The 26,783-nt window shown below is 42.0% G+C and overlaps 1 protein-coding gene across 3 annotated transcripts in view; it reads left to right on the top strand.

Moving 5' to 3' along the window:
* rasgrf1 (Ras protein specific guanine nucleotide releasing factor 1) overlaps nucleotides 1–26,783 on the top strand; it is a 146,843-nt gene that overhangs the window by 63,429 nt on the left and 56,631 nt on the right. For all 3 annotated transcript variants that reach the window (XM_061925231.2, XM_061925232.2, XM_061925233.2), the window contains exons 6-9: nucleotides 872–951; nucleotides 1,028–1,221; nucleotides 15,085–15,194; nucleotides 21,666–21,784. In XM_061925231.2, coding sequence (XP_061781215.1) covers nucleotides 872–951; nucleotides 1,028–1,221; nucleotides 15,085–15,194; nucleotides 21,666–21,784 — 503 coding nt within the window. The remainder of the gene's footprint in view (nucleotides 1–871; nucleotides 952–1,027; nucleotides 1,222–15,084; nucleotides 15,195–21,665; nucleotides 21,785–26,783) is intronic.

Here is a 26,783-nt window from a genome sequence, read left to right on the forward strand (position 1 = left end):
ATTTGTGGCACATTAAATATAAGCCTGGTTGTGTTGTGGCTAATAGAGTATATATATGCCTTGTGTTTATTTACCGTTTTAGTCATTCCCAGCTGAATATCAGGTCCCACCCGCCTCTCACAGCATCTTCCCTATCTGAATCGCTCCCACTGCCCTCTAGTCCTTCACTCTCACTTTCCTCATCCACGAATCTTTCATCCTCGTTCAAATTAATGGGGAAATCGTCGCTTTCTCGGTCCGAATCGCTCTCGCTGCTGGTGGCCATGATTGTAAACAATGTGCAGATGTGAGGAGCTCCACAACCTGTGACGTCACGCTACTCGTCTGCTACTTCCGGTACAGGCAAGGCTTTTTTATCAGCGACCAAAAGTTGCGAACTTTATCGTCGATGTTCTCTACTAAATCCTTTCAGCAAAAATATGGCAAAATCGCGAAATGATCAAGTATGACACAAAGAATGGACCTGCTATCCCCGTTTGAATAAGAAAATCGCATTTCAGTAGGCCTTTAAGGGGATTAGACAGCAGGTCTATGGGTTAGTAACATAGTCTAATCATTTGCCAGTGGAGGCTAATTATGGGCTACATTAGTGGAGATGGACCAATTTTTGTGACGGTGTGCTGTTTTCCTTCCTTGATATATACAAACTGTGTCATATCAAGTTTTTATATTCCCTCTGAAAAACATTGGACGCTGAGACTGCACACTAATATGCATGCACCCTTATTGGCCTAATAGAAATCCACCCACGCCCTCGTCGGAGCACATTCACGCTCTCCTTTAGCGCTCGCATTCAGTACAACTTCGCTGGATGTCGGCGACATGACTAACTCGTAATTTTGCTCATTTTCTGTCCCCCATTTATGTGCAGTGAAACTATCATGTTTCTGCATCAGATCTTCTACCAGGGTTTAAAAGCCAGAATAGCCAGCTGGCCAACGTTGGTACTGGGTAAGAAGAACGCTTCATTGCAATCAGAACCTGTGAGATATCACGGGTTACGTTACAACGGGATGTTTTTGTGCAGCCGATCTGTTCGACATCCTGCTCCCCATGCTGAACATCTACCAGGAGTTTGTGAGGAACCATCAGTACAGCCTGCAGATCCTGGCCCACTGCAAGCAGAACCGAGACTTCGACAAGCTGCTGAAGCAGTACGAGGCCAAGCCGGACTGTGAGGAGAGAACTCTGGAGACCTTCCTCACCTATCCCATGTTTCAGGTGAGCTCCACGGCATCTCCGTGATGACAGTTTGTTGCCCGCAATTGGAATTGTATCTATAGAGCAATGTCGAGCAGGGACGTACAGTCATAGGTCAGCAGGTTTGGCAGACCTCATTTGTTTTGCTGAAAAGTAAAACAAATAACTGATTAAATAATTATTGATATTTGTTCAATATACTGTTTAATAAATGAATAATTATAATAGTTTTTTGAAATGTTCATGATCATATAGAGAACAGAAAGCTGATATGAAGCTGCCATTACAGAACTTCCTGTCTGCTGACCAGATGATGTCCTTAGTGCACTGAATGTACGCATCATAGAACCCAGACAAGGCAGTGCTGAATATTTGTATTATCATCGAGGGCCTGATCTACTAAAGGTCTGCTGGTATTAAAACAGGTGCAAAGTTGATACACACTAAATCTATTACGCTTGTGCGTTTAAAGGGAAACTGCATTTTTTGGAATTGTGCCTATCGTTCACAATCCTTATGAGAGACAAGAAGACAAATGGGGTTTTTTTGCATTCAAATTTGTAATAATTGGCTCATTCTAGGTGGCTAGCATTGCAGCTAATGGGATAGATCAATTCTGTCTTCACTTTGAAAATGCATCTAAAAAATGCCAACAATACTTCATTCACGTTCTGTAACCTGTATAATAAACAAGCTGTAGCAACATTGTTATTGTAAGAGCAAACACTGAGGAACTCCTTTTCTAGCGTACTAACACATCGTTTTGCGATGATATGCTACGTCATTAGTTGTAAGCTAGCTACGGCAAGAGGTAAGCTACCTTCTGCGTCAACAGCTGAATGGCTTTTGAGTTTCTAATGCACAACACAATGAGATAGTCTGTGCTGACTGAAAAACATGAACAGTATGAGCCCATATTTCATATTTTGTTTGTACACAGTTAGCTAGACAACATATGTACTGTGACTTACTCGATAGACAGTTGTCCGTTTGGTCAAACTGGCCAGGGAAGTTGTTTTCAGTTCATTTTGGGTAAGGACGCCATTTCTGTCGGCATAGGTTGGCTCCAAGATCCACATTTACACACTGTCAAGTCACGCCAACCTCACTCTCTCGGCTTCCGTCTGCTCCAACATTACCCTCTCTGTTTGTGCTTCCTTCTATAAGCAGTAGTTCATCCTCCCTATATTCAACTTCAAAAATATATGGTTGTGACTCATTTGTCCAAAAAATAGTCGTCTTTGTTGTCTATTACCAAGGCTACCATGATTACAACACACTTGTGTTTGTTTCCGGAAGTAGGAACATACATTTGTTGCCAGAAGTCGGAAGTGGGTTGCTATGAAAACGGAAATAAATGCGCTGAGGAAATAAATTGACCAAAATATGGTAAATGTTGAACATATTACATGTTGTTATGAAGGTGTCTGTTACTACATTTTATGTATACACTTGCAGTGTATATATTGTACATACTACATATTGTTATGAAGGTGTCTGTTACTACATTATATATATACTTGCAGTGTGTATATTGTACATACTACATATTGTTATGAAGGTGTCTGTTACTACATTATATATATACTTGCAGTGTGTATATAGTACATATTACATATTGTTATGAAGGTGTCTGTTACTACATTATATATATACTTGCAGTGTGTATATTGTACATATTACATATTGTTATGAAGGTGTCTGTTAATACATTATTTATATATACTTGCAGTGTGTATATAGTACATATTACATATTGTTATGAAGGTGTCTGTTAATACATTATATATATATATACTTGCAGTGTGTATATAGTACATATTACATATTGTTATGAAGGTGTCTGTTACTACATTATATATATACTTGCAGTGTGTATATAGTACATATTACATATTGTTATGAAGGTGTCTGTTACTACATTATACAGTATATATACTTGCAGTGTGTATGTAGTACATATTACATATTGTTATGAAGGTGTCTGTTAATACATTATATATATATACTTGCAGTGTGTGTATTGTACATATTACATATTGTTATGAAGGTGTCTGTTACTACATTTTATATATATACTTGCAGTGTGTATATACGGTAGTACATACTACATATTGTTATGAAGGTGTCTGTTACTACATTATATATATACTTGCAGTGTGTATATTGTACATATTAAATATTGTTATGAAGGTGTCTGTTACTACATTATATATATATATACTTGCAGTGTGTATATAGTACATATTACATAGTGTTATGAAGGTGCCTGTTACTACATTATATATATACTTGCAGTGTGTATATTGTACATATTACATATTGTTATGAAGGTGTCTGTTACTACATTGTATATATAGTTGCAGTGTGTATGTAGTACATATTACATATTGTTATGAAGGTGTCTGTTACTACATTATATATATACTTGCAATGTGTATGCAAAACGTTGATGGAGGGTTTTGAAGTTGTTTTCGAGGGCTTTGAACGCTACAAGGGTGATTCCAATTAGTTACATTGTTTAGGCATTTTTTATTGTCTTTAAAATTAGAAATTAAAAAAAAACTTGTGCTCTCTTGTCTCTCATAATGACTGTGAACGATAGGCAACATTCCAAAAAATGTGCAATCCTCCTTTAAGGGAACAAAATAAGGAGCGCAATTCTGTCTTCACGACTGTGCAGAATATATACTGAACGCCCACATACGGGTGGGAGAAATTGCAAATATAATTATTCAGCACACTCAGTGTGATTTATCAAGACTAAAATTGTACTGCAGGACCCTCTCCCATGAGCCCACCTTCAGTGTGCTAAAACAAACTTGGTTCCATTGTAGTTGCACTGGAGGACTGCTTCTAAAATGCCCATAAAAAGTGGTGCACGTCTGCTGCAAGTTTCAAAAGCAAAAGGCCACAGGTAGAAAAGCATGATAACATGAATGTGCAGTAAATAAGTGTCTCCATGGTGAAAGCTGCGTAGTAGACACACAAACCTCATTCAAATACGGCGGTCTGCACAAGTTATCAATTGTACAAGCGGTCTAAGTAGATCACATGCAACACGCCCACTAATAGTACACGCTATTTTATTGTTTGCACACACTGTTTAGCGTGTGGTATTTGGATCTTAGTCGATCAGGCCCTTAGTGCGTAAGCGGGTATTTCCTGTCCACTTTAATGCGCAAGCCAGTCAGCACTCAGCGCTGCTGAGGGCGTGGCTGTTTCTGTTGTTCAGTGTGTTAACATCACTTTTCCAGAAACATTTTTACACCATGACTTTCCACACTGAACAATCTACACCATGGGAAATGTATTTAATGCAAGTGTGGCATTATTATTCTTGCTAATAGGACCTTAAATACAGAAACATCATACTGTACCACTGACTCAGTGGCCACAGACACTGAGTCAGTATGAATTAGGGTGGTGCATTTGAGCGAATATGGCCAGGCGATCTCCTAAATTATTGGCCAAAAGTCCCACACGTGACGACAGGGCGCCATGTTCGGTCCAAACTTTGAAATTGAGTTGGCCATACTCTCTCTATACACGGCTCTGAGCAGGGGCTTGTTGCTTGCCATACCATATTTTTCCACAGAGGAAGCCAGCGGCTTTTGTTTTAAATACCTATAGTACAGGTCAAAAATGTGGACACACCTTCTCTTCATTCAATGCATTTTCTTTATTTTCATGACTATTTACATTGTAGATTGTCACTGAAGGCATCAAAACTATGAATGAACACATGTGGAGTTATGTACTTAACAAAATAAGGTGAAATAACTGAAAACATGTTTTGTATTCGAGTTTCTTCAAAATAGCCACCCTTTGCTCAGATTACTGCTTTGCACACTCTTGGCATTCTCTCGATGAGCTTCAAGCACACCTGTGAAGTGAAAACCATATCAGGTGACTACCTCTTGAAGCTCATCGAGAGAATACCAAAAATGTACAAAAAAGTAATCAGAGCAAAGGGTGGCTATTTTGAAGAAACTAGAATATAAAACATGTCATGAAAGTAAAGAAAACACATTGAATGAGAAGGTGTGTCCAAACGTTTGGCCTGTACTGTCTGTGTATATATATATATATATATATATATATATATATATATATATATATATATATATATATATATATATATATATATATATATATATATTTTTATATATATATATATATATATATATACTGTATATATATATATATATATATATATATATATATATATATATATATATATATATATATATATATATATGTGTGGGAAAAAAATCACAAGACTATTTCATCTCTACAGGCCTGTTTCATGAGGGGGGGTACCCTCAATCGTCAGGAGATTTTAATGGGAGCATTCGCATACCATGGTTTATATAGGGCACAGAGTGGGTGGGTACAGGCTGGCCTAGGGGCGTGGTGATTGGTTCATGTGTTACCTAGGAGGTGTTTCCGTCTATGGCGGCATGTTGTTACAATTTCGCTGCGCTTGTTGAGGGATGACAGGTCTGGACGGTAAATAATAAACAGTTTCTTTTTCAAGCATAGGTTGCATCTTTTATTACCACTATTGTAAGGTGTGCTGGATGCAAGAATTTGCCATGTTATTGAATATTCAACATTATTGTCTTTGAGGTCCCAAATGTGTTTGCTGAGTTCTGTGGTATTTCGCAGGTTTTTGTTCCTGAAAGAAGCCTTGTGATTGTTCCATCTGGTTTTGAATTCTCCCTCGGTTAATCCTACATATGTGTCGGATGTGTTAATGTCCTTGCGTATTACCTTAGATTGGTAGACAACTGATGTTTGTAAGCATCCCCCGTTGAGAGGGCAATCAGGTTTCTTTCGACAGTTACATCCTTTGTTGGTTTTGGAGTCGCTCTGTCTGGGGGCCGACGGCTCATTTGCAATTGTTTTGTTGTGGTTTGAGATGATTTGTCGTATATTGTTCATGCAGCTGTAGCTCAATTTAATGTTGTTCTTGTTGAATACTTTTCTTAGGATGTTGTCTTTGGGAAAGTGTTTGTCAATCAGATTGAGGAATTTGTGTCCAATGTTCGTTGAGACGTTTTTGCTGTATGGGGGGTTGTACCAGATGATGTCGTTTCGTTTTCTGTTCTTTTTTGGCTGGTTTCCTGGCGTGGGTTCATAGGTGAGGGTGAAATTGTATCCGCTTTCATCAAGGGCTTTTTGGTACGGGGGGGGTTGTATATATATATATATATATATATATATATATATATATATATATATTTACAAAAACAAAATACAATTAAGAAATTTAAATGCTTTGCTGAATGAATGAATGTAATGCCCATGATGGAATATACAGGCCCAAAGACGGAAGGTGAACAGACTTTTATGATTAAAGTACATGCTTAAGAGCCTTTCCTGTAGGATATGTGCGTGTACTTCATATACAAATAAAAGGTAAGATCTCAAATGATTTTTAATTCGGGCTCGGTGGGTAGAGCATCCGTGCCAGCAACCTGAGGGTTCCTGGTTCGCTCCCCGCCTTCCGCCATCCTTGTCACGTCTGTTGTGTCCTTGAGCAAGACACTTCACCCTTGCTCCTGATGGGTCGTGGTTAGGGCCTTGCATGGCAGCTCCCGCCATCAGTGTGTGAATGTGTGTGTGAATGGGTGAATGTGGAAATAGTGTCAAAGCGCTTTGAGTACCTTGAAGGTAGAAAAGTGCTATACGAGTATAACCCATTTGCCATTCATAAAAGTAAATACATGTGACGAAGATGCATTTTTAGTAATAGATAGCAAAAAAATGTGCTGCTGCAGTGTTTATGGATTTAACAAAAGCATCATAATCAATTAATCATAATATCTTAATAAACAAATTAGAACGGTATGGCATAAGAGTGTTGGTCTTGAACTGGGTTAGAAGCTACTTAACCAACAGTAAGGAATATGTGAAGATAGGAGAACACACTTCTACAGAGCTGAAAATATCTTGTGGCATACCTCAGGGATCTATACCGGGACCAAAATTGTTAAATTTTTATATAAACAACATTTGTAAACTTACAAATGACTTAAAGTTAGTATTATTTGCAGATGATACAACTGTGTTTTGTTCAGGAGAGAACATACAGACGCTAATACAAATAATAACAGAAGAAATGAACAAATTAAAAAGATGGTTTGACAAAAAGAGACTATCTTTTGAATCTCAGTAAAACTATAATAATGATATTCAGTAACAGTAGAAGAAAAAGTCAAACACAATTACAAATAGACGGAGTAGATATCGAAAGGGTGAAAGAAAACACATTTTTGGGTGTTTTAATAGAACTAGAACTGGAACTGGAAATCTCATGTAAAAAATATACAACATAAAGTAGCAAGAAACACGTCAATAACGAATAAAGCAAAATATGTTCTGGATCAAAAATAATGTCATATTCTCTACTGCTTGCTAGTGTTACCATATCTGAGTTATTGTGTAGAAATATGGGGAAACAACTACAAATGTGTGCTTCATTCACTAACTGTGTTATAAAAAAGACCAATTAGAATAATACATAATGTTGGATATAGAAAACATACAAACACTTTATTTATTGAATCACTAATATTGTGCACTTGCCAACAGCTAAAATGATGTACAAATTAAACTATAATCTGCTACACAAGAACGTACAACAATTCTTCTCAATAAAAGAGGAGAAATATAACCTTAGACGAAAATGTAATTTAAAACATTTGTATGCACGTACAACACTTAAAACCTCTAACACATTAGGATGTGGGATTAAATTATGGAATGGATTAAGCAAAGAAATTAAACAAAGCTCTAGTGCAGGGGTGTCAAACTCAAATACAGAGTGGGCCAAAATGTAAAACTGAACAAAGCCGCGGGCCAAGGTTGAACAAATGAACCTTTTAATAGGGACCCAAACAAGTTTTGCATTGAATATTGAACAAGCAAGGCTTGTATAACTTTATAATGACATGCAAAATCGAGTTTCAAATAATAATAATAATAATTAAAAAATATCAATGGCATATCAAATACAATTTAAATAAAAATTAAATGCCTCTTTTCTATTTGCAACCTTCTGAGGTAAATATCAACATTAACTTTTTCCACAGGCTAATACATTTGAAAATATAATAACAATGAATAAACCAACCATTCAGGACTTTAAATTGCTCAGTTTGCAACACACTGATCTAATCTGATGTGCCCAAGCCAGATACCTGTCATCTTTTCTTGGATGCTAGTTCATTAATGTCGGGGCTCAGGCTTTGAGCTGAGGCAACCTTCATTATCGAAAGAAGGTGTTCATCAAATCAAATCAAATCAAATCAACTTTATTTATAGAGCACATTTAAAATTTACCACAGGGGTAGCCAAAGTGCTGTACAATGAGCAGGTTAAAAGATAAAACGAGTACCGAGCAAACACAACACAACACAAACAGAACACGATAAAAAATAAATAATTAAAATAGAATTAATAAAAACATAAAAACAGGATCACAGCAGGTGTATTATGGGGCGCCATTGCAGGATGGATATCGCTCAGTGTTAAAAGCCATGGAATAAAAGTATGTTTTTAAGAGAGATTTAAAAACAGGAAGAGAGGAGGCTTGTCTAACACTCAGGGGTAGGTCGTTCCAGAGCTTGGGAGCAGCAACGGCGAAAGCTCTGTCACCTCTAAGCTTCAGCCTTGTGTCAGGGACCGTCAACAGCAGCTGATCGGCTGATCTTAAGGATCGGGTGGGGCAGTAAGGCTGAAGGAGGTCGGAGAGATAGGTTGGCGCGAGGTTGTTTAGACATTTAAAAACAAATAAAAGGAGTTTAAAATGTATTCGTTCATCAGTCATTATATCTCGTAGTCCACCCGGACCACAGTCCTGGGGGCGTGCCTTAAATACACTGCCTTTAACGTCCTCTACGAGCTGTCGTCACGTCCATTTTTCATCCATTCTAACAACGTGCCGGCCCAGTCACAAGATATGTGCGGCTTCTGTACGCACACACACGTGAATGCAACGCAAACTTGATCTATAGCGATACAGGTTACACTGAGGGTGGCCGTATAAACAACTTTAACACTGTTAGAAATATACGCCACACTGTGAACCCACACCAAACAAGAGTGACAAACAACCCTTTGCAGCACTAACTCTCCCGGGACGCTACAAAATACACCCCCGCTGACTGGGCCAGCACTCGTTGGACTGGATGAAAAGCGGACGTGATGATTTTCGGGGGGGGCACTGAAATTTGGGAGTCTCCCGGGAGGGTTGTCAAGTATGAGAATTAACGGTGAATGCGGTGTTACCGCGGCACTGCCGCTGTATATAATCGGCGAGCCAGCTCTAGTGTTAATTTGATATCGCCTCAAGGGCCAAGTGAAATTACACGGCGGGCCAAATTTGCCCCGCGGGCCAGAGTTTGACACCCATGCTCCAGTGTAATTCAGTTTAAGAGACTGTTCAAAGTACAAGTTTTCACAAAGTACAAAAAACATCTTGAACCTCTTTTTTTTTTTAAATGATATAATGATCATTTATGTATTTAATATATGTTTACCGTATTTTTCGGAGTATAAGTCGCACCGGAGTATAAGTCGCACCTGCCGAAAATGCATAATAAAAAAGGAAAAAAACATACATAAGTCGCACTGGAGCCCGGCCAAACTATGAAAAAATCTGCGATTTATAGTCTGAAAAATACGGTAATTATTTATTATTGTGGTTGAGTATATGTATTTATTTATTATGTATTTATTCCGCCCGGAGTTCCTTAAGGCTCTGGATGCTGTAGGGCTGTCTTGGTTGACAAGACTCTGCAGCATCGCGTGGACATCGGGGGCAGTACCTCTGGATTGGCAGACCGGGGTGGTGGTTCCACTCTTTAAAAAGGGGAACCGGAGGGTGTGTTCTAACTATCGTGGGATCACACTCCTCAGCCTTCCCGGTAAGGTCTATTCAGGTGTACTGGAGAGGAGGCTACGCCGGATAGTCAAACCTCGGATTCAGGAGGAACAGTGTGGTTTTCGTCCTGGTCGTGGAACTGTGGACCAGCTCTATACTCTCGGCAGGGTCCTTGAGGGTGCATGGGAGTTTGCCCAACCAGTCTACATGTGCTTTGTGGACTTGGAGAAGGCATTCGACCGTGTCCCTCGGGAAGTCCTGTGGGGAGTGCTCAGAGAGTATGGGGTTTCGGACTGTCTGATTGTGGCGGTCCGCTCCCTGTATGATCAGTGTCAGAGCTTGGTTCGCATTGCCGGCAGTAAGTCGGACACGTTTCCGGTGAGGGTTGGACTCCGCCAAGGCTGCCCTTTGTCACCGATTCTGTTCATAACTTTTATGGACAGAATTTCTAGGCGCAGTCAAGGCGTTGAGGGGATCCGGTTTGGTGGCTGCAGGATTAGGTCTCTGCTTTTTGCAGATGATTTGGTCCTGATGGCTTCATCTGGCCAGGATCTTCAGCTCTCACTGGATCGGTTCGCAGCCGAGTGTGAAGCGACTGGGATGAGAATCAGCACCTCCAAGTCCGAGTCCATGGTTCTCGCCCGGAAAAGGGTGGAGTGCCATCTCCGGGTTGGGGAGGAGATCTTGCCCCAAGTGGAGGAGTTCAAGTACCTCGGAGTCTTGTTCACGAGTGAGGGAAGAGTGGATCGTGAGATCGACAGGCGGATCGGTGCGGCGTCTTCAGTAATGCGGACGCTGTATCGATCCGTTGTGGTGAAGAAGGAGCTGAGCCGGAAGGCAAAGCTCTCAATTTACCGGTCGATCTACGTTCCCATCCTCACCTATGGTCATGAGCTTTGGGTTATGACCGAAAGGACAAGATCACGGGTACAAGCGGCCGAAATGAGTTTCCTCCGCCGGGTGGCGGGGCTCTCCCTTAGAGATAGGGTGAGAAGCTCTGTCATCCGGGGGGAGCTCAAAGTAAAGCCGCTGCTCCTCCACATCGAGAGGAGCCAGATGAGGTGGTTCGGGCATCTGGTCAGGATGCCACCCGAGCGCCTCCCTAAGGAGGTGTTTAGGGCATGTCCGACCGGTAGGAGGCCGCGAGGAAGACCCAGGACACGTTGGGAAGACTATGTCTCCCGGCTGGCCTGGGAACGCCTCGGGATCCCCCGGGAGGAGCTGGACGAAGTGGCTGGGGAGAGGGAAGTCTGGGCTTCCCTGCTTAGGCTGCTGCCCCCGCGACCCGACCTCGGATAAGCGGAAGAAGATGGATGGATGGATGGATGTATTTATTCACTGTTCTGTTACAGACATGTAACAAAGGATATGAAATGGGGTATAGGCTTAAATAAGCTCTGCTTCTTCCTACTCCTTTTCAAATGTGCTGTAACAGGAAATGTGTGATGCATTACATTGTAACATGTTCCACATAAATTGAATGGAACTGAACTGAACTATTTGATCATTTATGAATTTATATTATTCGTTTTCTTGGTATCCTCTTCAACACCACCCTGTAATAACATTGATGAAATATTGTGAAATTAAATTAAAACCTCACCTGCCTTGAAATTCACCTCACTAATGGTAGTGTACATAAAAAAAAAAACAATATTCCAAGGATCATTTTTTGCTCTGCTTCAAACATATATGCAATGATTAAAACACCATTTTGTTTTATTTCTTTAATTGGTTTGAAAGACCAGACTTTGGTGGAGTTGCAGCAGCTCGACAAAAGTAGGGGAAAATCATTTATTTTTACAAACATACAACATGAAGCTTGTCCTGTAAGAGAGGAGACAGTCTGGACCGACTTTCAATTCCCCAAAAAGCCTTGCCATGCATTTTTAAACTCCTGCTAACATTTAGTAGGGCCCTTAAATGTTACATTGGGTTAAAAATAGCGAGCCGTTTAAGTGTGAATGTTGACGGAGGGAGTAGTGGAGGCCCCAGTGTGTCAGGAAAGACACACGAGTGTAATTGGACCATGAATGCAGACACATCGGAGGCGACACTCCTTTTTGTGCTGTATTGTGGCATCACTAATCAACAACCTAAACAGCAAGATGTCTGTTTTAGTCCCCCCGTGGTGTACTTCATCCCTGTAAAAAGCTGCAGTTGTTTTTTTTTGGGGGGGGGGGGGGGGGGGGGGTGAGCTCAAGCTTTAATAACGGCTCCTTTCTGGCAAGACATGCACTTTCCTTGACAGTCCAGCCTGCTGGGGCTTCTGCTGCAGACTGTGCTGCTCTAATAATACATTTTTTTGCTGATGAGCGAGATTGCGCTCACCTCTGATCTGCTTCTTATTAGCACGTTCGCATATACAGTACGTGTGTGTGTGTGTGTGTGTGTGTGTGTGTGTGTGTGTGTGTGTGTGTGTGTGTGTGTGTGTGTGTGTGTGTGTGTGTGTGTGTGTGTGTGTGTGTGTGTGTGTGTATTCCACTGTGTGCATAGTGCCACGTTTACACGTTATCTTTAAAGGCCTACTGAAATGCGATTTTCTTATTGAAAAGGGGTAAAGCAGGTCCATTCTATGTGTCATACTTGATCATTTCGCGATATTGCCATATTTTTGCAGAAAGGATTTAGTAGAGAACATCGACGATAAAGTTCGCAACTTTTGGTCGCTGATAAAAAAGCCTTGCCTCTACCGGAAGTAGCAGACGAGTAGCGTGACGTCACAGGTTGTGGAGCTCCTCACATCCGCACATTGTTTACAATCATGGCCACCAGCAGCGAGAGCGATTCGGACCGAGAAAGCGACGATTTCCCCATTAATTTGAGTGAGGATGAAAGATTTGTGGATGAGGAAAGTGAGAGTGAAGGACTAGAGGGCAGTGGGAGCGATTCAGATAGGGAAGATGCTGTGAGAGGCGGGTGGGACCTGATATTCAGCTGGGAATGACTAAAACAGTAAATAAACACAAGACATACAGGTAAAAGCCAGTAAATTAGAATATTTTGAAAAACTTGATTTATTTCAGTAATTGCATTCAAAAGGTGTAACTTGTACATTATATTTATTCATTGCACACAGACTGATGCATTCAAATGTTTATTTCATTAAATTTTGATGATTTGAAGTGGCAACAAATGAAAATCCAAAATTCCGTGTGTCACAAAATTAGAATATTACTTAAGGCTAATACAAAAAAGGGATTTTTAGAAATGTTGGCCAACTGAAAAGTATGAAAATGAAAAATATGAGCATGTACAATACTCAATACTTGGTTGGAGCTCCTTTTGCCTCAATTACTGCGTTAATGCGGCGTGGCATGGAGTCGATGAGTTTCTGGCACTGCTCAGGTGTTATGAGAGCCCAGGTTGCTCTGATAGTGGCCTTCAACTCTTCTGCGTTTTTGGGTCTGGCATTCTGCATCTTCCTTTTCACAATACTCCACAGATTTTCTATGGGGCTAAGGTCAGGGGAGTTGGCGGGCCAATTTAGAACAGAAATACCATGGTCCGTAAACCAGGCACGGGTAGATTTTGCGCTGTGTGCAGGCGCCAAGTCCTGTTGGAACTTGAAATCTCCATCTCCATAGAGCAGGTCAGCAGCAGGAAGCATGAAGTGCTCTAAAACTTGCTGGTAGACGGCTGCGTTGACCCTGGATCTCAGGAAACAGAGTGGACCGACACCAGCAGATGACATGGCACCCCAAACCATCACCCAACCATGCAAATTTTGCATTTCCTTTGGAAATCGAGGTCCCAGAGTCTGGAGGAAGACAGGAGAGGCACAGGATCCACGTTGCCTGAAGTCTAGTGTAAAGTTTCCACCATCAGTGATGGTTTGGGGTGCCATGTCATCTGCTGGTGTCGGTCCACTCTGTTTCCTGAGATCCAGGGTCAACGCAGCCGTCTACCAGCAAGTTTTAGAGCACTTCATGCTTTCTGCTGCTGACCTGCTCTATGGAGATGGAGATTTCAAGTTCCAACAGGACTTGGCGCCTGCACACAGCGCAAAATCTATCCGTGCCTGGTTTACGGACCATGGTATTTCTGTTCTAAATTGGCCCGCCAACTCCCCTGACCTTAGCCCCATAGAAAATCTATATACAGGCTTTTACCTGTATATATACTCTATTAGCCACAACACAGCCAGGCTTATATTTAATATGCCACAAATTAATCCTGCATAACAAACACCTCCCCCCTCCCGTCCATATAACCCGCCAATACAACTCAAACACCTGCACAACACACTCAATCCCACAGCCCAAAGTACCGTTCACCTCCCCAAAGTTCATACAGCACATACAGTATATTTCCCCAAAGTCCCCAAAGTTGCATGCACATAGCGGCACGCACGTACGGGCAAGCGATCAAATGTTTGGAAGCCGCAGCTGCATGCGTACTCACGGTACCGTGTCTGCGTATCCAACTCAAAGTCCTCCTGGTAAGAGTCTCTGTTGTCCCAGTTCTCCACAGGCCAATGGTAAAGCTTGACTGTCATCTTCCGGGAATGTAAACAATGAAACACCGGCTGTGTTATCCGGCACAACACTACATTCTATGGCGGGGGTGCGTTATCCGGCACAACACCTGCCGCAATACACCGCTTCCCACCTACAGCTTTCTTCTTTGCTGTCTCCATTGTTCATTGAACAAATTGCAAAAGATTCACCAACACAGATGTCCAGAATACTGTGGAATTTTGCGATGAAAACAAGGGACTTAATAGCTGGCCACCATGCTGTCCCAAAATGTCCTCTACAATCCGTGACGTCACGCGCTGACGTCATCATACCGAGACGTTTTCAGCAGGATATTCCGCGCAAAATTTAAAATTGCACTTTAGTAAGCTAACCCGGCCGTATTGGCATGTGTTGCAATGTTAAGATTTCATCATTGATATATAAACTATCAGACTGTGTGGTTGGTAGTAGTGGGTTTCAGTAGGCTTTTAATAATGTAGCTACCCCCCTAATTGTTGTTGTTTTCTGCAGATACCCCGCTACATCCTTACGCTTCATGAGCTTCTGGCCCACACGCCCCATGAACACATAGAGAGGAACAGTCTGGACTACGCCAAATCCAAGCTGGAGGAGCTTTCAAGGTAAATAAAAATGAAGAGTTGCACAATCCAAATCCTGCAAGACCTTAGTCAAGATGGACAGAACCTTTGAGACAACTCCTAATCAGCCCTATTGGGGACAGGGCACCGTGGTTGGATACCTGAGTGGCCTCGGCCATCGGCAAAAGCGGCTTTCTCGGTGGCCTGAATTGTTGTTGCAAATGTACCCCAAAGAGATTGGGTGTTGTTCCACTGCATTCACCTGGTCACTGATATAATCCAGGGAAAAATAGACTCTCAGGGCTCCCCAAACAGACTTAGCCAAAAAAGTTTTCCGCCTAGAGGTGCACGGTTCCCCCAAAAATAACTTATTCCTAAAGGTCCTGGTGCCCCATAAGGTCAGAAATGTGTGGGTTACTGCCTTTTTTTTGTGGTATATTATTGACGTTAGGGCAGCACGGTGGGACATGGGGTCAGTGCGTGTGCCTCAAAATACGAAGGTCCTGGGTTTGATCCTGGGCTCGGGATCTTTCTGTGTGGAGTTTGCATGTTCTCCCCGTGACTGCGTGGGTTCCGTCCGGGTACTCCGGCTTCCTCCCACCTCCAAAGACATGCACCTGGGGATAGGTTGATTGGCAACACTAAATTGGCCCTAGTGTGTGATTGTTGTCCATCAGTGTTGGCCCTTTGATGAGGTGGCGACTTGTCCAGGGTGTACCCCGACTACCGCCTGAATGCAGCTGAGATAGGCTCCCGAAAGAGACAAGCGGTAGAAAATGGATAGATGGATTTCTGACGTTTTAGGATACCTCTAAGTGAAAATGGGAGCAATTTGGACATGTTGGTACCTTGCCTGAATATTAAGATTTGGGTTGATGATAAAATTTGTATAACTTTCCCCAGTGTGCTTTAGAGAGATTTCAAAAAAATAACAGTGCAGTGGAACCTCGATTTACGAACTTATTTGGTTCTTGAACAGGGTTCGTAAATAAAAAAGTTTATATACGAAAGCAAATTTCTCCATACAATGTAAATGTGAATAATTGGTTCCAGCTTTAACAAAAGTCCATATTTTAGTAAAAGTTTGTACACCCATCCATCCAATTTCTAGTGCTTGTCCCTTTTGGGGTTGCGGGGGGTGCTGGAGCCTATCTCAGCTGCATTCGGGCGGAAGGCGGGGTACACCCTGGACAAGTCTCCACCTCATCACAGGGCCAACACAAATAGACAGACAACATTCACACTCACATTCATAAACTAGGGCCAATTTAGTGTTGCCAATCAACCTATCTGCGGGTGCACGTCTTTGGAGGTGGGAGGAAGCCGGAGTACCCGGAGGGAACCCACGCAGTCACAGGGAGAACATGCAAACTCCACACAGAAAGATCCCGAGCCCGGGATTGAACTCAGGTCTACTCAGGACCTTCGTATTGTGAGGCACATGAACTAACCCCTGTTCCACCGTGCTGCCGAGTTTGTACACTTTGAACACAATATAAAGTGCTGTACAGAACTGTATAGCAAACAAACATAACAAAGGGGTTACACTATTTATTAAAAATGACAACAACAAAACAAAAAATAGCTGTACCGTCCTCCTCATAATCAGCCGCCCTGCTGACACACACACAAACTGTCACTAGCCATGTGGTGCACTCACAGTTGGAAGTCACAAAACTCCTTGACAGGACACTACAATGATTAAGAAAATAAAATAAATTTGCTTTACTTTGTTGGTTAATCTTGTTGTGCAGTGGAAAGAAAGGAGGTGAGGTTGGAGTCAGTGTCGACAACACTGTGGATGTTTCCTGGATGTTTCAAACCACACATCCCATATCCATTTCTCCTTTCTTTAAAGTTAAAGTTAAAGTTAAAGTACCAATGATTGTCACACACACACTAGGTGTGGCGAAATTATTCTCTGCATTTAACCCATCACCCTTGATCACCCCCTGGGAGGTGAGGGGAGCAGTGGGCAGCAGCGGTGGCCGCGCCCGGGAATCATTTTTGGTGATTTAACCCCCAATTCCAACCCTTGATACTGAGTGCCAAGCAGGGAGGTAATGGGTCCCATTTTTATAGTCTTTGGTATGACTCGGCCGGGGTTTGAACCCACAACCTACCGATCTCAGGGCGGACACTCTAACCACTAGGCCACTGAGTAGGTGTACTTGTACTTGTATTGAGCAATTTTGTTAAAAAGGCAAAAAAGCACACAAAGTAGCACTTAGCACAGTATCAAAAGGACAGCACTGAGCTGACTGAAGGATCGCCCGATATAGATCAGCCCGCTCACAATGGATGTGCTGCCGGGCACAAAATGGCACACAATGGGACCATACACTGAGACAAGGTTTGTACAACAACTTTTATTCAGTCTGTGGTTGGAAAATGTTAAAGTTAATATAACGGGGGGCTTTGTAAATCGAGGTTCCACTGCATTCACCTGTGCCTTTCACACAGAAACACAGAACCCAGCAAAATATTGCTGCAACTGTGCACGCTTCCACTTTCACCAACAAAATAGCTAGAGAGATGCATACATCATTTTTGGACAGGGCAGGAAAGTTTAGTGTTGGCATCGCACACACGGCATTGTGGTTCTGTTACTGCTTTGGTACTGTAGTCGATCAGATGAAAAATTGCCAGGTCAGCTTCATCTACTGATTTTGCATCAGTGACAGCTGACACAGAAAAGTGGTGGTGAAAAGCCGACTCCTTCAGGTTGTGTGAAAGAGGCTATAATAGAATAAAAATAAATATATGTCAAATACAGTATTGCCTCAAATTATGAGCCCAATCGGTTCAATGACCGAGCTCGAATCTCAAAACACTTCTATTAAATCGGTGTTTACCCCCCGGAAAAACCAACAACAACACAATTTCAACTTGCATCATGCCTTTTAAAAAGAAAAAGTTACTGTTTTTGATAAGAAATCTACAAACCCCGTTTCCATATGAGTTGGGAAATTGTGTTAGATGTAAATATAAACAGAATACAATGATTTGCAAATCATTTTCAACCCATATTCAGTTGAATACGCTACAAAGACAACATATTTGATGTTCAAACTGATAAACATTTTATTTTTGGCAAATAATCATTAACTTTGGAATTTGATGCCAGCAACACGTGACAAAGAAGTTGGGAAAGGTGGCAATAAATACTGATAAAGTTGAGGAATGCTCATCAAACACTTATTTGGAACATCCCACAGGTGAACAAACAAATTGGGAACAGGTGGGTGCCATGATTGGGTATAAAAGGAGATTCCATGAAATGCTAAGTCATTCACAAACAAGGATGGGGCGAGGGTCACCACTTTGTCAACAAATGCGTGAGCAAATTGTTGAACAGTTTAAGAAAAACCTTTCTCAACCAGCTATTGCAAGGAACTTAGGGATTTCACCATCTACGGTCCGTAAAATCATCAAAGAATTCAAAGAATCAGGAGAAATCACTGCATGTAAGCAGCTAAGCCCGTGACCTTCGATCCCTCAGGCTGTACTGCATCAACAAGCGACATCAGTGTGTAAAGGATATCACCACATGGGCTCAGGAACACTTCAGAAACCCACTGTCAGTAACTACAGTCGGGCGCTACGTCTGTAAGTGCAAGTTAAAACTCTCCTATGCAAGGCGAAAACCGTTTATCAACAACACCCAGAAACGCTGTCGGCTTCGCTGGGCCTGAGCTCATCTAAGATGGACTGATACAAAGTGGAAAAGTGTTCTGTGGTCTGACGAGTCCACATTTCAAATTGTTTTTGGAAACTGTCGACGTCGTGTCCTCCGGACCAAAGAGGAAAAGAACCATCCGAATTGTTATAGGCGCAAAGTTGAAAAGCCAGCATCTGTGATGGTATGGGGGTCTATTAGTGCCCAAGACATGGGTAACTTACACATCTGTGAAGGTGCCATTAATGCTGAAAGGTACATACAGGTTTTGGAGCAACATATGTTGCCATCCAAGCAACGTTACCAGGGACGCCCCTGCTTATTTCAGCAAAATAATGCCAAGCCACGTGTTACATCAATGTGGCTTCATAGTAAAAGAGTGCGGGTACTAAACTGGCCTGCCTGTAGTCCAGACCTGTCTCCCATTGAAAATGTGTGGCACATTATGAAGCCTAAAATACCACAACGGAGACCCCCGGACTGTTGAACAACTTAAGCTGTACATCAAGCAAGAATGGGAAAGAATTCCACCTGAGAAGCTTAAAAAATGTGTCTCCTCAGTTCCCAAACGTTTACTGAGTGTTGTTAAAAGGAAAGGCCATGTAACACGGTGGTGAACATGCCCTTTCCCAACTACTTTGGCACGTGTTGCAGCCATGAAATTCTAAGTTAATTATTATTTGCAAAAAAAAATAAAGTTTATGAGTTTGAACATCAAATATGTTGTCTTTGTAGTGCATTCAATTGAATATGGGTTGAAAAGGATTTGCAAATCATTGTATTCCGTTTTTATTTACATCTAACACAATTTCCCAACTCATATGGAAACAGGGTTTGTAGTAGAATAATAGAATGTACAACAAACACTACAATAGTTTTCTGAAATACATGTGAAGTGTTTACCTCTTCCAGCAGACTGAAGAGGATTTCCAAATCCTGTTAGGTCTGTTCTGATTGACGTCTTGCTGTCTCATTGGATCCAACATGTACAATGAGCCAAGTTCCCAAAGAGGGACAGCTGGTCGAAGAGGCTGAGACAACAGCAAGTAATGGCATTAAAAAAGTGGATTTATTCCTAGTTATGCTATCACACAATCGGAGTAGTAGGAGAGAAGAGTAGACACTTTTCAAGCGACGTGCTGGGAGGATGACTGTCCCACCGGATTGGGCAGCAGAGGGATCAAAGACACTTCTAGTTCAGAGCAACAGACCGCTGGAAAACTCAGATTTGCTCCAGGTGTGCAGAGAAAACCGAGCCGTGGGTAAAGGAATAACCAACAGTGGACTCCGGCAAGAAGGCTGTAGAAGCTGCTTATGGTTTCCAATTATTTCGAGCTAATGGTAAATGCTCTGTCTTCATATAGCGTTTTACCATACCTGTACGATACCAAAGCACTTTACAATATTTGTCACATTCACCCATTCACACACACATTCACACACTGATGGCGGAAGTCCCATCAGGAGCAAGGTGGGTAAATTGTCTTGCCCAAGAACACAACAACCGTGACTAGAATGGCGGAAGCTGGATTGAACCAGAAACTCTCAAGTTGCTGGCACGGCCGCTCTACCATCTGAACCACGCCGCCCCATAATGCTAACGGGTAAGACCGGATGTTTAGGGGTGGCAAAGAATAACAGTTCAGTACAGTGGAACCTCGATGTTGCGAACTTAGTTGGTTCTTGAACAGGGTTCGTAATTAGAAAAGTGTATATACTAAAGCAAATTTCTCCATGAGACACCATGTAAACAAACACACATAACAAAGGGGTAACACTTTTGTCAAGACGAGGACTGTGGAGTGGTTGTTTTCCCAAGATGCAAGTAAAGCTGGACTGGACATGGCATGAAGGTAAATACATGTTTAATTTTACACTAACAAAAAGAACAAAAGAAAAGCGCGCACAAGGCGGAAGTACAAAAACTTGGCTAATGAAACAAAAACTTGCACAAAGGCAAAAACATGAAATATACAACACTTACTGTGGCATGAAAAACGTGCATGAAACAATGGCTTGGCATGACAGGTAGCAGAGGTAGAAAGGATAGATAGATATGATATGTCACCAGCACGATCAAAAGACACGGACAGGCTTAAATAGCAGTGACATGATTAGTGACAGGTGTGCGAGTGCAAATGAATCAGGTGTGTGACATGAAACGTGAAACAGGTGCGTGACATGACAGGTGAAAACGAATGGGTTGCACAAAGAGTCGAAAAACAAAACCAGACATGACAACTTTTTTATTAACAAAGACGAAATTAGCTGTACTGTCCTCCTCATATTCAGCCGCCCTGCTGACACGCACACAAACTATCACTAACCCTGTGGTGCACTCACAGTTGCAAGTCACAAAACTCCTTAACAGGACGCTACAATGATTAAGAAAACAAATTAACTCACTTTACTTTGTTCGTTAATCTTCTTGTTGTGCAGCGGAAAGGAGATGGGGTTGGAGTCAGTGTCGACACACTGTGGCTAGTTCCTGGATGTTCCAAACCACACATCCCGTGTCCACTTTTTTTGGGCGGACCTTACGGGGTTCACTGTGGCATTCACTCGGCACATCACTCGAATTTAGGCTCGAAACTTGAAGCATAACAAAAAGCCTATGAAGACTACTCATATCTTTAAATAATTGAGGTACCACTGTAGTGGTTTTGGAAGACAGGCATAATAGAAACATTTTTTTTTTACCTATTTTGTGATTTTTTTTTTTCAAGTACAGTGTTCTCTTGATTATTACGGGGGTCACGTTCCACGTTTTCTTCCTGTCCGAGTGTCTCGATACTTTTGTCCGCAGGATCCCATAAGTGTTCCTTTTCTCACAGAATCATGCATGACGAAGTGAGCGAGACGGAGAACATCAGAAAGAACCTGGCCATAGAGCGCATGATCGTGGAGGGCTGTGAGATCCTCCTGGACACCAGCCAGACCTTCGTGAGACAAGGTAAAAACTCTCGACTCACTCCTTTTACGTCTTCTCCTGGGGCCTGCGAGGGTTAAAATTGTTTTTGTTTGAATTCAGCTCTCGCTCTCTCCGCCTTTGGGGAACATCCCTGCGAGGAGAGTCTTTAATTTCCAAATGTAATTAGATTGTTCCACCTGGGGCCAAGTGATGATTAATCTGTAAAATGTCAGGCGTCCCCAAAAGGTTGTGATGGATGACAAAGGGGGGAGAAAAAGATATGTGGCTGATGTATCTCATGTGCATTCATAGAATAAAACACATAAATACAAATACAACATGGAATTTAACAAAAATATCTCTTAAAGTGGTGTGTTTGAGAGTACCAGCAATGAAAGCTCTTAGCCTGGAGAAGTTATTTGGTGCTACCTACTGGTTTCTATGTATCTATAGAACATATTTTTCTGAATATTTTCTCTCAAGACAAACGCATTCACAGTTATGTGCAGTAACTAGCTACATGTAGCGAAGCTACGTAGCTTAACTACATTTCCCAGTAGCTTGGCGGTAGCTTCACTACTTTTTGAACGAGTAGCGACTCCTGTAGCCTAGCCATTTTTGGACTCATGTAGCGAGGTAGCTTACCTCAAAACTATAAACTACAAATAGAGAAAATGGACTGTGAATCCAGGCCAAATACTATAGAGAAAGAACAAGACATTGATGAATGAGAACATCCATACATCATACTTGCCAACCCTCACGGATTTTCCGGGAGACTCCCGAAATTCAGCGCCTCTCCCGAAAACCTCCCGGGACAAATTTTCTCCCGAAAATCTGCCGAAATTCAGGCGGACTCAGGTCCTCATGGGTTTATTGTTAGGCAGTTTCATTAACGTCCTCCCAGCGCGGCAGCAACCCCATAAACAACAAACAACAACAGCAGTCTGCCGTAAACAGCAATGTTGTGACACTCTTAAACAGGACAATACTGCCATCTAGTGCATTTGATGAAAGCACTTTTGTGCGTGCCACACATCAATGGATCATCAGAGACAGGGGTGTTCAGCATGGTTAGAAAAAATAGGGACAGAGAATAGAACAAGGATGGACAATTCAACCCTTAACTCAACAATGAGTAGATGAGTGTCATGTGTGTGTATATGTGTAAATAAATGAACACTGAAATTCAAGTATTTATTTTATATATATATATATATATATATATATATATAGATAATAAAATAGATATATGTACGTATATATATATATATATATATATATATATATATATATATATATATATATATATATATATATATATACATAAAATAAATATACATATATGTATATATATATATATATATATATATATACATATAATAAAATATATATATATATATATATATATATATATATATATATATATATATATATATATATATATATATATATATATATAGATATATATCTATATATATATGAAATACTTGACTTGGTGAATTCTAGCTGTAAATATACTCCTCCCCTTTTAGCCACGCCCCCAACCACGCCCCCGTCCCACCCCCTCCCCCCACCTCCCGAAATCGGAGGTCTCAAGGTTGGCAAGTATGCCATACATACGGAGAACATCCATGGTGATTGGTTGGTGTTCGTATGATGAGTCACAATTGGCTAAGGTTCTTTGATTGATTGAAACTTTTATTAGTAGATTGCACAGTGAAGTACATATTCCGTACAATTGACCACCCCAATAAGTTTTTCAACTTGTTTAAGTCGGGGTCCACTTACGGTAAATTGATTCATGATACAGATATATACTGTCATCATAATACAGTCATCACACAAGATAATCGTCACAGTATATAAATTGAATTATTTACATTATTTACAATCCAGGGTGTGGGATATGGAGGGGGGGAGCGGGGGGTTAAGTTTGGTTGGTATCAACACTTCAGTCATCAACAATTGCATCATCAGAGAAATGGACATTGGAACAGTGTAGGTCTGACTTGGTACATATGTACAGCAAGTATTGGACACAGAGAGAGAGATCAGAAATTATAAGAAAAAGTGACTACATTTGATTGTTTACATTTGATTATTTACAATCCGAAGAGGTATGATGAGGAAGGGATGGTGTTAGTTTAGGGTGGAAGTTGCCTGGAGGTGTTCTTTTAGTGCGGTTTTGAAGGAGGATAGAGATGCCCTTTATTTTATACCTGTTGGGAGTGCATTCCACATTGATGTGGCATAGAAAGAGAATGAGTTAAGACCTTTGTTAGATCGGAATCTGGGTTTAACGTTGTTAGTGGAGCTCCCCCTGGTGTTGTGGTTATGGCGGTCATTTACGTTAAGGAAGTAGTTTGACATGTACTTCGGTATCAGGGAGGTGTAGCGGATTTTATAGACAAGGCTCAGTGCAAGTTGTTTTACTCTGTCCTCCACCCTGAGCCAGCCCACTTTGGAGAAGTGGGTAGGAGTGAGGTGGGATCTGGGGTGGAGGTCTAGAAGTAATCTGACTAGCTTGTTCTGGGATGTTTGGAGTCTAGATTTGAGGGTTTTGGAGGTGCTAGGGTACCAGGAGGTGCATGCGTTAGGGCGAAACCATTAGGGACTGGCTAATCAGATGCAAGATAAGGCACGCATTCATGTCACATGACGACCAGGGATCGGAGACAGAGGGGCACTTCAAGCTGACGACTCAAAAAAAAACATGCTTCAAAATGGCAGAAGGATTTTTTTCCAGCAGATTAGATTTTTCCTTTAGTGATGAAGACGACGTCCAGGAAACCCTAAATAATGCGTGTCCTTGGCCATATTTAAACAAATGTATGTGTTTAGAGAAAACAAATTTAGGAACACAAATTAAGGTGAGTTCATGAAGAGTTTTACTGCACATAACCATTACCAACTGTTCCCACACAACACATAAGTCATTGTATTTGTTTGTCAAGATATAAATAGATGCTGTTTTTTTTTTTAACTTTAGGCAGAGAATATGAATAACATTTATAGGGGTGGGCAAAAGAGAAGGCAACCTAAAATAAATACAAACAGTAGAGTGCAGGTACTCCTAGAGGTAGTTGTAGGGTGTCCCCAACTAAATGACAGATAGTTAATAGTGATGGACCCAAGGGTCCATTTGTAACTCTCAGTTACATTAACATTGATAATATACATGTGGGCCTAGTGCATGTCATACCGAGGGTTATACATACATACATACATACATACATACATACACACACATACTGTATATACATATGTATATATTAGAGATGCGCGAATAGGCAATTTATTTCATCCGCAACCGCGTCAGAAAGTCGTCAACCATCCGCCATCCACCCGATGTAACGTTTGATCAGAACTGCACCCGCCCGCCATCCGCCCGATCTAATATAGATGATGCAAGGCATTAGTGAGCCTGCCAACTACTCCGGTTTTCCCGTAATTCGTACGGTTTTCATCAACCTATTCCGGGTTTTTCATTAATTAAAAAAAAAAAAAAAGGGTGAAAACTACGCGAATTGCACCTTGTGCAGACAAGATTTTTCGATCGGACACGGAGGAATTAGCGATGTAAAAGACCACGTTGGGACAATAAAACACAAGTCTAATGCCGTTGCTAGCGATACAAGTGGAAAACTTTCAACGTTTTTCGTCGCCCAAACAGATTCTTTGGATGTGATAAATGCCGAAGTTTTATTTACGGAGGCAATAATTGAGCATGGACTTCCAATCGCACTGGCTGATCACATGGGACAGTTAATAATGTAATGCAACCTTTAAAAATCATTACGCGGTGATCGCGATCCCAGAAATAAACTTTTCTTGCATGATAATGTCCAGAAAAATTTGCTTTATATTACTATAGAGTCCTTTTAACGAATGAGTTTGATGGTTTATCACAAACCTTAAATGAAAGAAGTCCTTTGTTCTCCTGCAGCATGGCCTTGCTTCGTGTTTGGTGCGCAAGCTTTATAACCTCACTGAGGTTATAAAGCTTTTGCCTGTTAAAGAAAGGAGACTGATCCAATGCAGCACAGATTTTCACGTGCCACGCTGTCACGACCCAGACGCACACCAGTGCGCAATCATATGGGAGCCGCGCTGAGCGCACCTCCAAGCGCGTCTCGCTGCCGGCGACGGCCGGGTATATGGGCCCGACGCTCCAGCACCATCCATTTTCAGGGCTAGTTGATTCGGCAGGTGGGTTGTTACACACTCCTTAGCGGGTTCCAACTTCCATGGCCACCGTCCTGCTCTCTATATCAACCAGGGTGAGCCCCACCCCTTTCGTGAGCGCACTGCGCGCGGAGTGACCCCTGTTACGCGCCCCCGGCAACAGGGGTGGCGGGCAGGTAAGCTGCGCGGGCGGAGCGCGCGGAGTGACCCCTGTTACGAGCCCCCGGCCACGGGGGTGGCGGGCAGGTAAGCTGCTTACCTGCTGCGCGTGACGCCGGCCGCGGCGAAGGCGGACGAGGCGGGGTGTCGGTGCGGTGGGCGCGGTAGTGACCCTGGACGTGCGTCGGGCCCTTCTCGCGGATCGCCTCAGCTACGGCTCCCGGTGGGGCCCTCTCGGGGGAAGGGGCCTCGGTCCCGGACCCCGGCGAGGCGTCCCTTCTCCGCTCCGTAAAAGTGTCCATCTCTTTTCTTTTTTTTTCTTCTGTTGTGGCATATGCAGCAGGTGCCTGCTCGTTTTTCGTATGTGGGTAACAACATTTAACTATGTACAGGTAAAAGCCAGTAAATTAGAATATTTTGAAAAACTTGATTTATTTCAGTAATTGCATTCAAAAGGTGTAACTTGTACCATCACCCAACCATGCAAATTTTGCATTTCCTTTGGAAATCGAGGTCCCAGAGTCTGGAGGAAGACAGGAGAGGCACAGGATCCACGTTGCCTGAAGTCTAGTGTAAAGTTTCCACCATCAGTGATGGTTTGGGGTGCCATGTCATCTGTTGGTGTCGGTCCACTCTGTTTCCTGAGATCCAGGGTCAACGCAGCCGTCTACCAGCAAGTTTTAGAGCACTTCAT

The sequence above is a fragment of the Nerophis lumbriciformis genome, linkage group LG29 (genome assembly GCF_033978685.3).
Source record: "Nerophis lumbriciformis linkage group LG29, RoL_Nlum_v2.1, whole genome shotgun sequence".
In the NCBI taxonomy this organism is placed as follows: domain Eukaryota; kingdom Metazoa; phylum Chordata; class Actinopteri; order Syngnathiformes; family Syngnathidae; genus Nerophis; species Nerophis lumbriciformis.